The 15267-nt window shown below is 35.0% G+C and overlaps 1 protein-coding gene and 1 pseudogene across 1 annotated transcript; both read left to right on the top strand.

Moving 5' to 3' along the window:
- Window positions 1–155: 155 nt before the first annotated feature.
- On the top strand, window positions 156–11984 carry LOC140817399 (uncharacterized). Its single transcript, XM_073177061.1, has 4 exons — window positions 156–448; window positions 516–635; window positions 11091–11321; window positions 11408–11984. The coding sequence occupies exons 1-4, from the start codon at window positions 254–256 to the stop codon at window positions 11771–11773; spliced, it is 912 nt and encodes a 303-aa protein (XP_073033162.1). The 5' UTR covers window positions 156–253; the 3' UTR covers window positions 11774–11984.
- Window positions 5002–7790, top strand: LOC140817228 (uncharacterized; annotated as a pseudogene).
- Window positions 11985–15267: the final 3283 nt, after the last annotated feature.

Here is a 15267-nt window from a genome sequence, read left to right as displayed (position 1 = left end):
ATTATTTTTTAGAAAAAACCCCAATGTCACATTCAAAAATCAAATGAAAAAAAGATGTTTTTGAAAATTTTAGAAAATTGGAGAGTTAAAACAAAAAAATAAAGGATTGAGAAGTTGGGAAAAAGTTGAGAATAAAGATGTGTAGTGAATACAAGTTTACCCTAAATTAAATATCTAATCGGACCCAATTCTTCATCTTCAATTTAAGAATGCGTGTGTCCAGCCCAAATCTTCAATCTGCAACCCGATTCTGATGATGTGCAGCACCAGTGATACGGAAGAGACTCTGGTGGAGGCGGCGTTGAGAGTGTTGAACACAGCGGACCCATTTGAGAAAGCAAGACTCGGTGATGAAGTTGCCAACAAATGGCTTCAAGGAATTATTACCCGCCCATACGATGAATTCCTGGATCTTCCCGTACCTGATAGACCCGCACGACTCGCCATTGTAAGACATCAAACCACATCCCGCCCAAATGCTCGATGAAATGCTTCTGAGATTATGACGTATGTAGGTTAAATTGGTTTCACCCAGCGAGATGCCGAAGCTGGGAAAAGCTGGGAGTTTGCGAAGTAGACAGGCGATTGTGCATAGTCTTGTGCATACTGAAAGCTGGGCTATGGACTTGTCTTGGGTACGTACGTATGCTTTTCTTCAGCGTTCACTCTCCGTCTTTCGTTTGTTTTCATTTTATTTCCTGTAATTTTACTGTAGTTGTATATAAGAGGTGTTTGGATTGAGTACTTTGATTAACATGCACGGAGGTTTCTGTTCCAGGTTACTTGAAATAAATGTAGAGTAACAAATATGCATTCGATGTAACCACCACATAGTCAAGAGTATATTTATATATGCATAGGTTCTACGATAGGGAAAGGGTGTCGAGTAAACTGAAATATAGAATTGTCTCGAGGTGTCCAAATCTACTAAGCAAGGCTAGAGTTTGCGTCTCAGAGCCTCAGTTGTGGGATTATTTTGACCTCGAAAGTTCCATGTAACGTATGAAGCAAAATCAAAATGATCTGTATACTCAGAAAAGGGTATCTGAAACCATCAATATGCTCAATTATTACTTTATAAGATTTTCGGATGTGCTACCAGAATTGATGATTTTTCATAAATCTTTGTTCTATGCACAATTCGGTCATGTGTGGTCTTTTCTGCAGCCGCTAGCATCGGTGCCAAGTTATCCACTCAAGGTGTTTTGTGGGAGTAATAGCTAACTATTATGTCGCAAGGTTTATGTGGCATAATAATTAATATGTGGCACATATTGTATGGCCGAGAATATTTTACTCGCACAATTATGGATTTAATACTGTAAAAGACATCTAGTCATAAACTAATCAAATAATAATTTGGAATTAGATTATTCTGTTAGTGCTGGTAGCAAATACTTCCGTTTATCTACGTGGTGTCCCTTGTGACATATAATCGAAATGTAAAATTAGTTAGCCATTGATTTAATGTTCCATATATCATCGCCTATGACATTTAATACAGTTTTGATGGTTTCATGCGGTTTCACGCTAAGACTGTTGTTCGTACACAGGAACAGGTTGGGAATAAAATTGGCATTCCCAACCTTACTCCATTCCTCATGCTTGGTACACCGCGGGAATAGGAATGATGACACTGATCATTTCTATTTGGAATGCCTTTTCCCATGTTCATGGGAATTAGAATTCCATTTTTCAACGTGTGGGATTAACCATTTGTTTCTTTTATCTGTTACCTTTCACAAAGTAATTCTCAACCTAAACATTAGGGTATCATCTTCTTTTTCACGATAATAGTAATAATGATAATAATAATAGCAAACATTGTACTGATAAATAAGTATTTGTATCAATATAAAACTAATAATCGATAATAAATATTAATTTTAATAATAAAAATAATAATCAAAAGAATAATTGTAATGACCACAATATATTTAATAGTCATCTTAACAATAATAAAAAATATCAATAACAACAAAATCTTCATAAAACCATGATAATAATTATTATTGTTATTGTTATTATTATCATTATCATTATAATCATTTAACAATAAGCATAATTACGATGATGATGATGATAATAATAAATAAAATATAAAATAATAATCATTTAATTATAATAATTATTTGTTAATAACTTCTTGAATGATCATTATTTTAATGTTAGAAGGGGTGATAAAAATAATTTTATTCTGTCATTCTTTATTTCAAATTACCAATCAATCTTTGTATTCCATTCTTTATTTCAAATTACCAATCAATCTTTGTATTCCATTCTTTTGTCGTTCCTTATGATACCAATCATTTGTAAATAAAATATTTATACCATTCCATTCAGGTTCCTTCTTTCATTCGAAAGCTCATTTCACCCCACTTTATTCCATTCTTTTGTACCGATCAGGGTCTTAATGTCTTGCATCTCATGGCAGTTATAATACTTCATTATGTATTTTAAATTGTGGTTTATGCATCAAATATGTTGTGTATAAATAAAAAATTTACAACACCAAGTATGGGACGGGACCTCGAGTCCTCATCTCGAATTAAATTGCAAGTTAGTTAATTTTACCATCTTTGTTTGGAAAATAAGTTCTCGTATAATCAGTTGAAATTTATGGTTGGGTATGAAATAAAAAATTTCAATTTTTTTATAACAAACAATTAAGTATTATCAAAGTTTTAACTTTACCCACTTTAAAGTCTGCAACAAACTATGTAAGGGCTCAAAATTTTAGGTGACCGAGGATAGAAAATAAGTTTCTTTCATTGATATTTATGTGGTCGATCATTATGATAGACAATTGGTATATCATTGTATTGCTTAATATTTTTCAATTTATTTTATTTTATATTTGTACTTGCAAAAATATGAGAGGGAAATTAGTTGTATATTTGTTAAATGATACATATTTTTATAGCAAGGAACCAAAAATATTTTCAAAACAAACTTGCGAAATTACAGCATCCTATCAAATCAAATAAATTGATATTGATGATTTGACTAAATCATATAGGAGTTTTATCTCAATCTGTACTCCCCTTCAAGCTTGGCTGTACATATTGATGAGTCCAATCTCTCCAACATGAAATTCATTACTTTGAAAAACTGGGATGGCCAAGTTTACGATTCGATAACATTATTTCCACGTACTAGAAACAGAAGTACAAGCAACAATAGACACTTGAGTTTGGAGTCCTTCTGACGGAGGAGTCTCAAGGAGTAATGTCCATTGTGAATCCTAGCACTGCCAATCGTCTTTCATGATCCTGAAATTGACAATAAAGGAAAAAAGATAGTGCCACGTGCTTGTGCTATGGATTATGTAATGGGTCTATTTGCATTATTTTCCAGTATTTGTTTCTTTCTTCTTGTTCGAGTTTCTTCCGAGACAGCCTATTGTAAAATATTGAAATGAGGCGCAATAAATGAGAGAACCTCATATCTCTTCACCTGAATTTTGATAAATATGCTGATAGCCTTTTGTTTATTTTCCATAAGCATCTTAAGTATACAAATAGTCTTGCATGACCAACTCCTAAAATAACGGCCGACTCCCGTATAACATGTTGAACTTAATCAATGCATATATCACATAGTTTATTCTAATTTTATTTACAACACAAAATAAACAAATTAATTATAAACCAAGTTCCTTATTCTTGTGCTTGAAACGACCGTGAGTATAACGTTAGTATATGTGCTTCTTTGAATGTTGAATCTGGTTTAAGCATGTATTCTCGTTGATCACAGTTAGTAACCTAATGATTATAGTGTGTGAACTTACCAATGTTCTAAATTGCGGCCTAGGCGGCGGAGGCCAGCCGCACCTATAAGGTGCTAGGCGGCTAACCCAGGCGCTAGGCGGGCCTGGGTGCACCTAGGCAGAGGCTGGGCGCCTAGGTGGGCCTGATTTTTTTTAAAAAAATTCGGGCTTCTAAAATTTAATGATCCGCTAAGAAGTCTATTTAAAAAAATAAAATTTGGGCCCACCAGGTCTGCTGCTTTTCTTTCTGGCTGTAGCGTTTCTTGTTTTCTTACTCGTTATTTTCTAGAGGCTCCTTCTCGGCCAGGACTACTCCTCGTTCCAGAAACAGAGAAACTCCATCTCGTTCCAGGACTCCATCTCGTTCCAGAGGCTGAAGTTATTCTTTCTTCTCAGTTTCTTGCATATATTTTTTCTCCCTGATTATTGTTCCAACACTGCATTAAGGTGTTTGTTCTATAACAGGCAAATGAATTGCTTCTTTAACCAGTAGGGTAAATTAAGTCATAGGCGGCCGCATCACAACCAGACACGTGATTTGTTAGTTATTGGTGTGTTCTAGGGGTGGGTTTAACCAGTATAGAAGCGAATGGAAGTGGCTAAATTCGTCTATAATGACATAGTGTCGGTAGTATTATGTTCATAGAACAATTTTGTCTGTAGTTCAAAGGTTTATAGCATGTTCTCACTTATCAGGGACAGCTCAACGTGAGCTAAAAGCTGAATCCATAATTCTATAAGAGGAGTAAACTTACAGCATTGCATCACATGATCTATTAGTTAAATATATTCAACTATTCATTTCTTCCAAAAACACGAGCTCGGGAAAGGTATCCCCATGATAGTTTAACACTTGACACTCCCTCTCCTGCATGAGCCAAAGATGGATAATATATGCTTCTAATTGAGGTCCAAAGTACATGCGCACATAGGCTAGGTATTTCACAATAATGGAGCCTATAAATAAGCACAGGAGACCAACTTTACATGACTTTTCAACCTTGATATTATATCAGTAATTACTTTACACTTTCTTATTAATCTGTTGATATAGACACTTGTAGGTTTAAGTGTTTCGTATTCAGCAAGGTTTGGAGGGTAACAACGGCAAGCAATCCATCGTCGACTGCATCCGTCACTCATCTTGAATTTGGGATTCTTAAGAGAAAGTCAAATGGCATCGGATGGGAGTTTGGTATGCTGATTGATCCTAAGAACCTCGACAAAGTTAAATGCAAGTTGGGTGGGAAAATGATGTCCGGTGGAGTGTGTATAGAATCAAGGAGCACATAGGAAATATAACTGGAAATGTATTTGATTGTCGAAATGCATCTGAAGAAGATCGTAATAAGTGAAAACATGCTATTTTAGAAGGGAGGAACAAAAAGAAGAACAAAATACTGGAAGAAGAAAGTTGTGAGCTGAGTTGAATATTTCTCTAGACGAAGAAGAAGATGCTGAAATTGAAGGGATAATGGAATTTAAAAACCTCATCTACTTGGCCCCATGGATAGATATGCATCGATGATTGCTCCAGAAGATGTAAGTTCAAATGAGAGTAAAGTGTTTGGCCAAAAAATATAAATGAGACTCTTTTCGAAGAGAGAACTCAACAAGTTCAACAATATGTTGGGAGATGGGCTTATGAAAATGGAATCCCATTCAATGCTCTTGATAATGATAGCTTCAAGCAACTAATGGAGGCAGTAGGTCAATTTGGGCCAAGGTTTCCTCCAACTCAATATCAACATAGAGAGCCACTTTTGAAAGCAGAATTTTTTTTTTTTTTGATAGGAAACATAAAAAGCAGAAGTTGAAAGAACAAAGCAACTATTGAAGAAGCACGAAGAATAATGGGCAAAAAATGGGTGCTCGATTATGACAAATGCATGGAGTGATAGAAAAAGAAGAAGTATATTAAATTTGTGTGTTAATTGCAAGGACGGTAATGTATTTTTTAGAGTCTAAAGAGTATTCAGACGAGGCACATAAATTTGGACTTATTTTTGAGTATGTTGACAAGTGTGTTGAACAAGTAGGAGCTCAGAATGTTGTTCAGATTGTAACAGACAATGCCACCAACAATATGGTCGCGGCTAAATTGATGAAAGAAAAGCTGCCTGTGATTTTTTGGACTTCATGTGCAACTCATACTGTTAATCTCATGTTTGAAAGTATTGGCAAGCTTCCAAGATTTGAAAAGATTATCGACCAAGCCAAGTTTTTTACAATTTTCATTTATGCTCACCATAAAACTTTGTCATTGATGAGAAGTTTTACGAAGAAAAAAGACATAGTTCGGCAAGGACTTACCAGGTTTGCATCAAACATCCTCACATTGCAAAGTTTGATTGAGAAATAATCTAGTTTAAGGGCATGTTTACAAGTGATACGTTGGAGAACTGTAAATGGTCAAAGACAAACAAAAGGAAATTGGCTTACTCTACTATGATGAGCATGAGTTTTTGGAATGATTTGACACTTTGTTTGAAAATATTTGCTTCTTTGGTAAGAGTTCTCCGATTGGTTGACGGAGATAGAAAGCCATCCATGGGGTTTCTATATGGGGAGCTTATTCGAGCTAAAGAAGATTTCAAGGTGGCCCTGAACTATGTCGAATCAAATTATCAATCTATCATAGTGATTTTTGAGTAAAAAATGAAGTATAGACTTGATACATCATTGCATACCAATGCCTTTTTGTTGAATCCCTACTTCTACTACAAAGATAGTTCTATTGCTCTTTATGGAGAGGTCGCGACAGAGATTTTTGAATGCATGGAATTTTTGCATGCCGATGAGTTTGAATTGCAAGATACAATTATTAACAAGGAATTTTCAAAATATAGATATAAGACTGGGATATTTGGGAAAGCATTGGCTGCAAAAGCATGTGAAAAAAATGACAATACCTTTGATCCATGTACATGGTGGAGTACCTACGGTGCTCACACACCCAATTTGCTAAGAGTGGCATTGAGGATTCTTTCATTAACGACAAGTTCATCTGGATGTGAAAGAAATTGGAGTGCATTTGAAGGAGTAAGTTTAAACTTTAATTAAAATAATTTATTAATGATTTTTAAAGTGTATGTTAATATTCATAACTATACTAATTACTTTCTCGATTTTTTTAGATTCATACAAAGAAAAGAGATAGGTTGAACAATCTAGTATTGTCCAATTTAATGTTAGATTGTTTAACAAGCAAAAAAGAGAGAAAGAAAGGAATGTCGACGTCCTTCTTGAAAAAGATGCTTCAAATGCACAAGGTTGGATTGTGGATGGTGGGGAAGAAAACGAAGTTGAACCAGGTTCGGAGCTCACTTGGCAATTAGCTGATGAAACAGCTGGGGCAGATGAAAATCTACAACCCCGAAGAAGCTCTAGAGTTAGAGAACTTCATGAGGATGATTTTGAATCTGAAGAAGAAGATGATGATCACAATAATGATATTGATTGTGTGTCTGATGAAGAACAGGTTGTTGAAATTTTCGGAGAAGAAAAGTTAAGTAAATTTGTGACGACACATTAGACTTTTTCATTGTGAATTTTGGAAGAAGTCTTAATTCTTTCTTATTTTATTGAGATGACACATTAGACTATGTTGGGAATATTTTGAAGTTATTTTAAATTTGATGTTATTGTGTTGAAGTTTTAGTATGTGATTTATTATGTTTTGAATCCGTAGAATCCGATTAACGGCTCCTAGTCCCCCAGCGCCCGACTGGCGCCTAGCGAATTTTAGAACCTTGGAACTTACTCACATAAATTAGGTTGCACTTCAGGGAAGGGAATATGGAAGACATATTTTAGGATATTATCTTGAGATAGACCAATACTACCAGTACCGGAAGTTGGAGTCGTAAAACCAATAGCAATTTTAACAATAGTGTGATTTGAACAAGGAGTGTAAGTGTAGTATAAACTAGAATTTCCTGTCATATGGTTGGAGGCCCTGAAATCAACAATCCAAGAGCCAATAGAAAGAGAAATGAGGACTGAAGAAAGATACCAGATTGGGTCATGTAATAAGACCTGGCAGTAGTTCTTGCGGAGAGATTGAGAGCCTGAAGAATGAGATGGCTGTGTGTTGTTCAATCTGCTCAATTTTTTCCTTTGTGAAGTAGCCATGCCTATATTCCTGGATGATCTAGGGTGGATTGGACTTGGTAGTCATGCGCATCAATCTTTTTATGATGCTGCCAATTCGCTAGTTTGCCACCCAACATTTGTCTTTAGTTATGGCCTGGTCGTTTACGGTGTTCTCGGAAAGGCCTTCTGTGGGGACCTTGAGATGGTGTCTTGATACCAGCACGGTGACATCATGGAAAATGGTTTGGGGTCCTTAACTCCTACTCGATATTAACATGCAATATGATTAGGTTAATTTATCATGACGGAAACCAATGTAAAAATTTTATTTAACGTGAAACTAAAATCATTTATTGGTTGTCATTTCAATACTAAATAGTATAATATAATGTCTTGTTTAAAACCATCAAATAATAAACATCCCACACATAACTAAACCAGAATAAATATACACGAACATGTCATATTTATTGGACATGCCCCATATAAAATATATATTGGGATAGACTCTACCAAAATAATCTCAAGTTGTTCCTTCCAGAAGTAACTTCTCCCGCTTCCTGGCCACTTGTCATGTCTGCTATTGTCCACACACAAAGACAACAGTTTCCGTTGGAGATGAGCAAATGCCAAGTAAGAAACAATCATAATAAAGACAACACGTATCCACGATAAATTATATGTATACAATGCATGTCGGGTCGGGTCGGGTCAGGTCGGGTCGGGTCGTATTCCCATCCATTGGGCATAACCGAATCAAGAAATCATAGTCTAAACACATATAAGCTCGATTCTGTCAAGCCTATAAGGTACCCATAGGATGACGTCGGGAAAGTGCCACCAAATCGCAAGGAAGTGAAACTTCAAAATGTCAAATTTTATGCGGATTTTATGAAGCTCAATGAGGAGATAAGATTTTCTCCATTTTGTATTCAAATATAAATTATTTCGGCAAATCAAAACAAAAACAAACTCCAGTGGAGAAACACATGTGAGTCTCGGTTTAGTCCAAGATCTTTGGGATTTTTTCTGGTTCAGTCCCAAATATTTCAATGTTCCCGATTTAATCCTAATTCTTTCGAATTTTGACCAAATATGTCATTCGTCAGTTTAAAGGTTAAAATAATGGTAAAAAGCCACGTGCCAGTCACGCCCAAAAAAATTCCAAAAACCACCTGAAATCGAAACAATACCCTTAGTGCTCAAAGTTTCCCTAAAACTTCAAATAAAGAAGGCTCACCATTTTAAGGAATCAAAATTTATTCTCTACACGAAACAGAAATAAAGGAGAGTTTTAATCAACATCAACTGCCTCAAAGCTTTAGTTAATTTATTACTTAAATTTCCATAAAAATCAAAATTATAAAAAACCCCTAATTCTCAAAATCGAAACCTCAATCCTAAAAGAACCTCAACGGAACGGTAAAAAAACACAATGAATCAACAAAAACACAAAATTCAAAACAAAAAACAACACTATCTAGAAAAACCGAATATATAAAAAAACCTGATTCTAAAGTTCAATCGATATTTCGATTGCGAAAAGAACAAAATGTGGTTATCGTGCGTGAGAGGAAGCCGGAGTTATGTGCTAGAGATTAATTGTGTGCAACATCCATTTCATTCCTCGAGGTGGAGAAAAATTAATGAGCGTGAGTTGCAAGTCCCTTCCAGAAATAAGGCACGAAATTGGACTGAAATTACGGATTCTATTTTGGGTTTTCGGAACTTGCACATAAATCTTTACTTTTACTTTTAACCTTAAATTAATGGAATGATCAACTAAATCAAATTGTTGATACGTTTAGGATTAACTCGGGAAGACCGAAATATCATGGGCCGAACTATGAGAGGGCCCAAACATCTAGGACTAGGGGTGATCACGGTGCGGTTTTTTAAAAAAATACAAACCGAATTGCCATATGCGGTCGGTTAGTATTTTGACAAACTAATCGCGGTTTTACATGAAGAATTAGTATTACGGTTTTTAGCGGTTGCGGTCGGATTACGGTTTTTTTAATGAAAAATATTAGAACATATATTTTAATTATATAGTGTCTTCAAATATAAATTATAGTTCAAAGCATATAAAGATAAAAATAGATAAAACAATAATCAAGATTTAAAACTAAGTTAATAATTTAACAATACAACATACTCACAACAAAAATGACATTTATACTACTTTATCATTTTTCTACTTTCAAACTTCAAACTAAATATTGTGGCAAAAGAAATAAATACTCAAATAAAGTATTAATATGAAGAATAATTAAGAAGAAGATAAGTTTTATTTGTAAAAATAATAATTTTGAAGAGAGTTGAGATTTAATGAATGACAATTTCTTAATTTGAATATAGTGTTTACAAATTATTATAATTCTAGGCCAAATATTATGGCAAGCGGTTTAGACGGTGCGGTTTTTGGCAAAAATAATAACCGAACCACGTATGCGGTGCGGTTTACGATTACTATTTTTAATCGCGGTTTTTTTAAAATATTATGAAAAGCAGTGCGGTGCAATTCGGTTCGGGCGGTTAATAAAAAAATTTGATCACTCCTATCTAGGACTGTACAAGGACACCCCCCCCCCCCCCCCCCCCCCCCAAAATATCATCCTACTAAACTTGCAAGTTACTTTATCTTATCAAATCAAATAAATTGCATACCTTGTTTTTCATTGAAGTCTCTTTCTTTTTCTTTTTGTAATGATGCAGATAACAATATGCAGCAAAGAACATTGATTCGATATGATTGCAAATTTTACCATAATACTGAAAAAATATCACAAGATCATTGGTAAATATTTTGAAAATTTATGGCCAAATTTGCCAAGTATATGTGTTTCACTGCATGGGGGTGGGGACTTCACTATGCTCTTAAAATAGCCAAGTACTTTTGTCCCATACTTCTCTAATATGAGTACTTGTGTTTCATCATCTTTTGAATTGAAGGAAAACACAAGACATGCCCACCTCACAAGATCATGGTGAATATTTGCATGCAACACAATAATATTCATTTGACAATCAAAGTTGGGGATGCATTTGTAAACATTAAAATCACATTTTTAATTTACATACCTAGTTGAATAGATTACTCCGGGGGTATGTAATATTTCCAAATGCAAATGCCCATTGTCTTAGGTAATACATACTAGTCCTTGATGCTATTTTGTTAGCTCATTAGCTTCACATATATTATAATTGCATGTGTTCTGTATAGGATATAATTGCTCGCTTTGGTAGGCAAGAGTCCTTGCCAATGGACTTTTTCACCGATTTTGTGAAAGTGGCACAAGATGAAGGTCGACACTTCATCCTGCTCGCAGCACGACTCGAGGAACTCGGATCTTTCTATGGAGAATTGCTGGCTCATGATGGTCTGTGGGATTCAGCTATTGCGACTTCAAAGGATTTGCTAGCGCGTTTAGCAGTTGAACATTGTGTTCATGAGGTATCCTTAGCTATCTCTAATTGAAAAGAAAAATATAAGAGAAAATTTGGTGCCATTTCAATAATGCGTCTACAAAATATTATCAGGCTAGAGGGCTTGATGTGCTGCCAACAACTATATCTCGTTTCAGGAAAGGAGGAGACGATAAGACTGCTGATTTATTGGAGAAAATAGTATATCCAGAAGAGATAACTCACTGTGGTGCTGGAGTAAAGTGGTTTAGGTATGTATGTTCGAGATCTATGAATCTTTTGATGTGTTCCAACAACGATGAAGTTTTGAGGGACATGGAGGATGAAGTGATTCAGAAGTTTCATGCAACTGTCAAGGATTTCTTCAAGGGGCCACTCAAGCCACCTTTCAATGAGCCAGCAAGAAGAGCTGCTGGATTTGGACCTCAATGGTATGAACCTCTTGCTGTCAAAAACTTCTCCACAAGCTCAAACTCATAAGTTTTCCAAAATTTGTTGCCTTTCTTTATTTGACCAAAACCCTCCAAGAAATTGCCTAATATTTCTTTCTACCCCCAAAATTGAAGTAGAAGAATATGTTGGTTTCATTTTTTGTTGTTGAAAACATACTTTGCTTTTTTCAAATAAAAACCTGCAAATGTCTCTGTTGAAAACAGTCCTCAGATTACTTGTTTAATACGACTTGATTTCTTATTTGGGTAAAAGCTGTGATGAGTAAAGGTGTGTGTGCCTCCTTCCTAAATAATGGTGATGCTCTCTCATAAGCCTGGGTCGTCAACCTAAGATTTTGTTCCATGTATAGGGTATGCACTGGAACTCTAATGGTTGGTAGCGACAGTCACCAACAGTTGAGTGCATTGCTTAATCGTTATCTATTTGTTGTTCAAACGCTAATTGAAAATCAATTTGAAATGAGCTAAGAACTCCAAATTTGAGTCTTGAAATGTACAAGAAACATTCAAGTAGCTCTAGACAAATGATCTACCATGTCTAGAAAATATCTTTTACCATTATAACCAAATGTAATGTAAAATATCCATTTGAAGCAATTAAAGAAGGATCAGGGGCAGTGGAGCTGCTAGAAAAAGAAAAACGAGGAAAAAGAAAAGCAAATGGTTGGATTCATTGAGTTGGAAAGAGAAAAATGGAATTCTTGGGACATGTCCCGCGAGATATATGAATATATAATGGGACAAACAATAAGATGTTCCCGAAATCTCCTCTGCGACATGTTGGTCACCTCTCATACATGATATTGACCAATTGTCTATAGACAATGACGATGACATGTGAGGCTTCCTCCATAAACCTTAACATTGGCATGTTGTTGTGTTTTGAAAGTAGTTTTCATTCCTCAGAATACATTGTTTCTTTTCCAAATTCCATTTTTAAATATCATAATTACTTTAAGACTCGTGTTGTTTTGAGTGTAAAATTGACAACATATGTGGCTTCCAAAAATCTCCTCATTGGCATGCTAAGAGTTTTTTGAGTAGTTTTGATTCCCGATTATGTATTGTTCGCTTTCCAAGTTCAATTATCAGGGCAGATTCGAAGATAGTATCCATATACCTGTCTCGAAACTATTTTGGGGATTCAAATACCGATGAGAACCATTTGATTACAGTTAACATCTCACCCGGAAGATTTCCTCTCAAGGTTTAGAACATTGGTCTGCAAGATCTTTGTGAAGCACAAATCAGCCAACAGCAAAAAAACAAGCAAAAAATTTAGACCAAGGAGATTAAAATATGGCCCCAAACAAATTTCTAGTGTTTGCGTAAAGGATCAATAGAGAAACTACATCTGAATGTGAAGACACAAAAATTTAAGACTTTTTAAAAATGGCAGAGGTCAGGCTCTCGAGGATGGACGAGAGGTGTATTGAGCGTCTATTTAATTTCTAACAAGCCTAATCAAAACCAATAAACTAAAGATCACAAAGAAATTTAGTCACTAATAAATCAATACAATGACTTGCTTGTCAAAATAAAATATAACAATTAATTAATAAATCAAATGATTTGATTCTTTCTAGCTTCCGCTCATGTAAATAAGATTGATTGGCGCCAATTCTGTAACTTCAATGACTTAACTTTCCTCAACATGAGCTTTCCATCCGTTCGTGGAATTACGGTGTGTATTTCCGTCATTTTCTTGTATCCAAATCAGATAGAATATTCATCGCCTCGATTGCCTTTTTCCACTGCAAGGCTCTTTGTTTTGCATCGTCAAAATGTAATTACTTTTCGTATCAAAGAATCAATCGAAGCAAGCCTAGTTATGCTACCAGCTTCAGAAACTGACGTGGTGCCAATGTAAACATCATTTATTTTGGCTGAACCATCTCCAACATTTGATGGTTTCCATGATGAATCTTGGTCTTCACCTCCAGTAATCTAACCCTGCAAGAAGTGAGATGAAGCCATTAAATTAGACTTTCTTCACATTGGCTTAAGACGTGAATTCTATATTAATCATATTTTTTGCATTTCCTTCTTTGACGAAAAAATTCAAGAAAAATATCATACTCTCGGCTCCAAAGCAAGTCCAGGATGAATTCATGTCCTCAAATTCTTCCAATCGATCCCTTTGAAAAAAAGGATGCTTTTACAGTGAAGCATATAGTAGAGTTTTTCAACAAAATCATGTTTCTACACATCTATGAACATGATAAACTATATGCGAAAGTTGATCGAGTGTTGCCTCGGACCATCGAATAATTTGTAAGTATTTTGTTTTCCTCCTATTGAAGCCTTCTAAGCACTCCAACTCTATGTGCTTAGGGACCTCAGTCACCGCTATTTATAGGCATTTCTCATACCGTCAATGAGTTGATCGGGAGCTCGAGAGTCAAAAGAAGAGGCACATGCATGTCTCGTCATGCGATTTTCTAAAGTTGAGGCGGCATATGTAACGTTTGTCAAAAAATATAGGTTTATGGCCGTCGTCATTTCCTATACGTTTATTTTTCTTTTGATATGGACCATTTTTCTTACATTCTCCCACTTTGCTCATACATATCTCATTTACCAAAAGAGAAAACAAAACACAAATCATGGTGATATGTTCTCTAAAAGCGAGTATTATCTTCCATATATTACAATGTGTTATGTATTTCAAATCTGTATAGCTTAATGAATAAACTTTATGTTTATTCTAGGTACAACTTTATTGATATTTCTCGAATCAATGAATATGTACACAACAAATATGAGAAAATAGCACATCAAAGTTTCGTTCTTACAACAAAATTACATAAATAAACCGAGTCACATCCCTTCGGTATGATCCTTAAATTTCAATGGTGGCATGCCTTTTGTCAAATGATCTTTAGTCATTAATTCAATGCTAAGGTGTTAATTTATCTTTAACATATTCTCATTTGGCTAAATTTTTAATGTCGATGTGCTTGCTTCGACTATCACTTTTTTTAGCCATAAAAAACAGCTAAATTTTCACAATATATTCTTAAGGGCCTAGATATAGAAACCATAATTCTAAACCTTGAAATGAAACTCTTCAAACATATACAATGTGAGGTTGCCTCAAAACAAGTTACAAACTCAGCTTCCATAATGGAAATAGCGGTCAATGTCTACTTTAGACTCTTCCAAAATATAGCTCCACCAGCTAGCATGAAAATATATCCTGAAGTGAATTTTCGTGAATCAATACAGCCAGCTTAGTCTGAATTAGAGTAACCAATTACTCCCAAATTCTCATTTCGTCTAAACATAAGCATATAATCTTTGGTCCTTTGAAGGTACTGCCACCTTGAGGTGCTTCAAACACAATATTCTCCAAGAGCTGCATTAGCTCGTGTTCTAATAATATTTACACCGATGAATTAAATCGAGTTTGATTAAGAATCAAAGAGAAAACACTCGAAGTAATCATTTGTTAAGAAAAAATGATATATTTTATATACTGTGCAATTGAATAATTGAAAATAGGTGAATCAGTTGTGGTAC

The sequence above is a fragment of the Primulina eburnea genome, chromosome 16 (genome assembly GCF_022965805.1).
Source record: "Primulina eburnea isolate SZY01 chromosome 16, ASM2296580v1, whole genome shotgun sequence".
Lineage (NCBI taxonomy): Eukaryota > Viridiplantae > Streptophyta > Magnoliopsida > Lamiales > Gesneriaceae > Primulina > Primulina eburnea.
Note: the sequence above shows the minus strand (reverse complement) of the source record. Positions and strands in the feature narration are given on the sequence as shown.

Excerpts from the sequence above, each read along its gene's own strand:
- LOC140817399 (XM_073177061.1), top strand. The coding sequence starts at position 254 with ATGATGTGCAGCACCAGTGATACGGAAGAGACTCTGGTGGAGGCGGCG. Across the intron at positions 449-515 it reads GACCCGCACGACTCGCCATT|GTTAAATTGGTTTCACCCAG; the intron begins GTAAGACATCAA and ends TGACGTATGTAG. Across the intron at positions 11,322-11,407 it reads TTGAACATTGTGTTCATGAG|GCTAGAGGGCTTGATGTGCT; the intron begins GTATCCTTAGCT and ends AAATATTATCAG.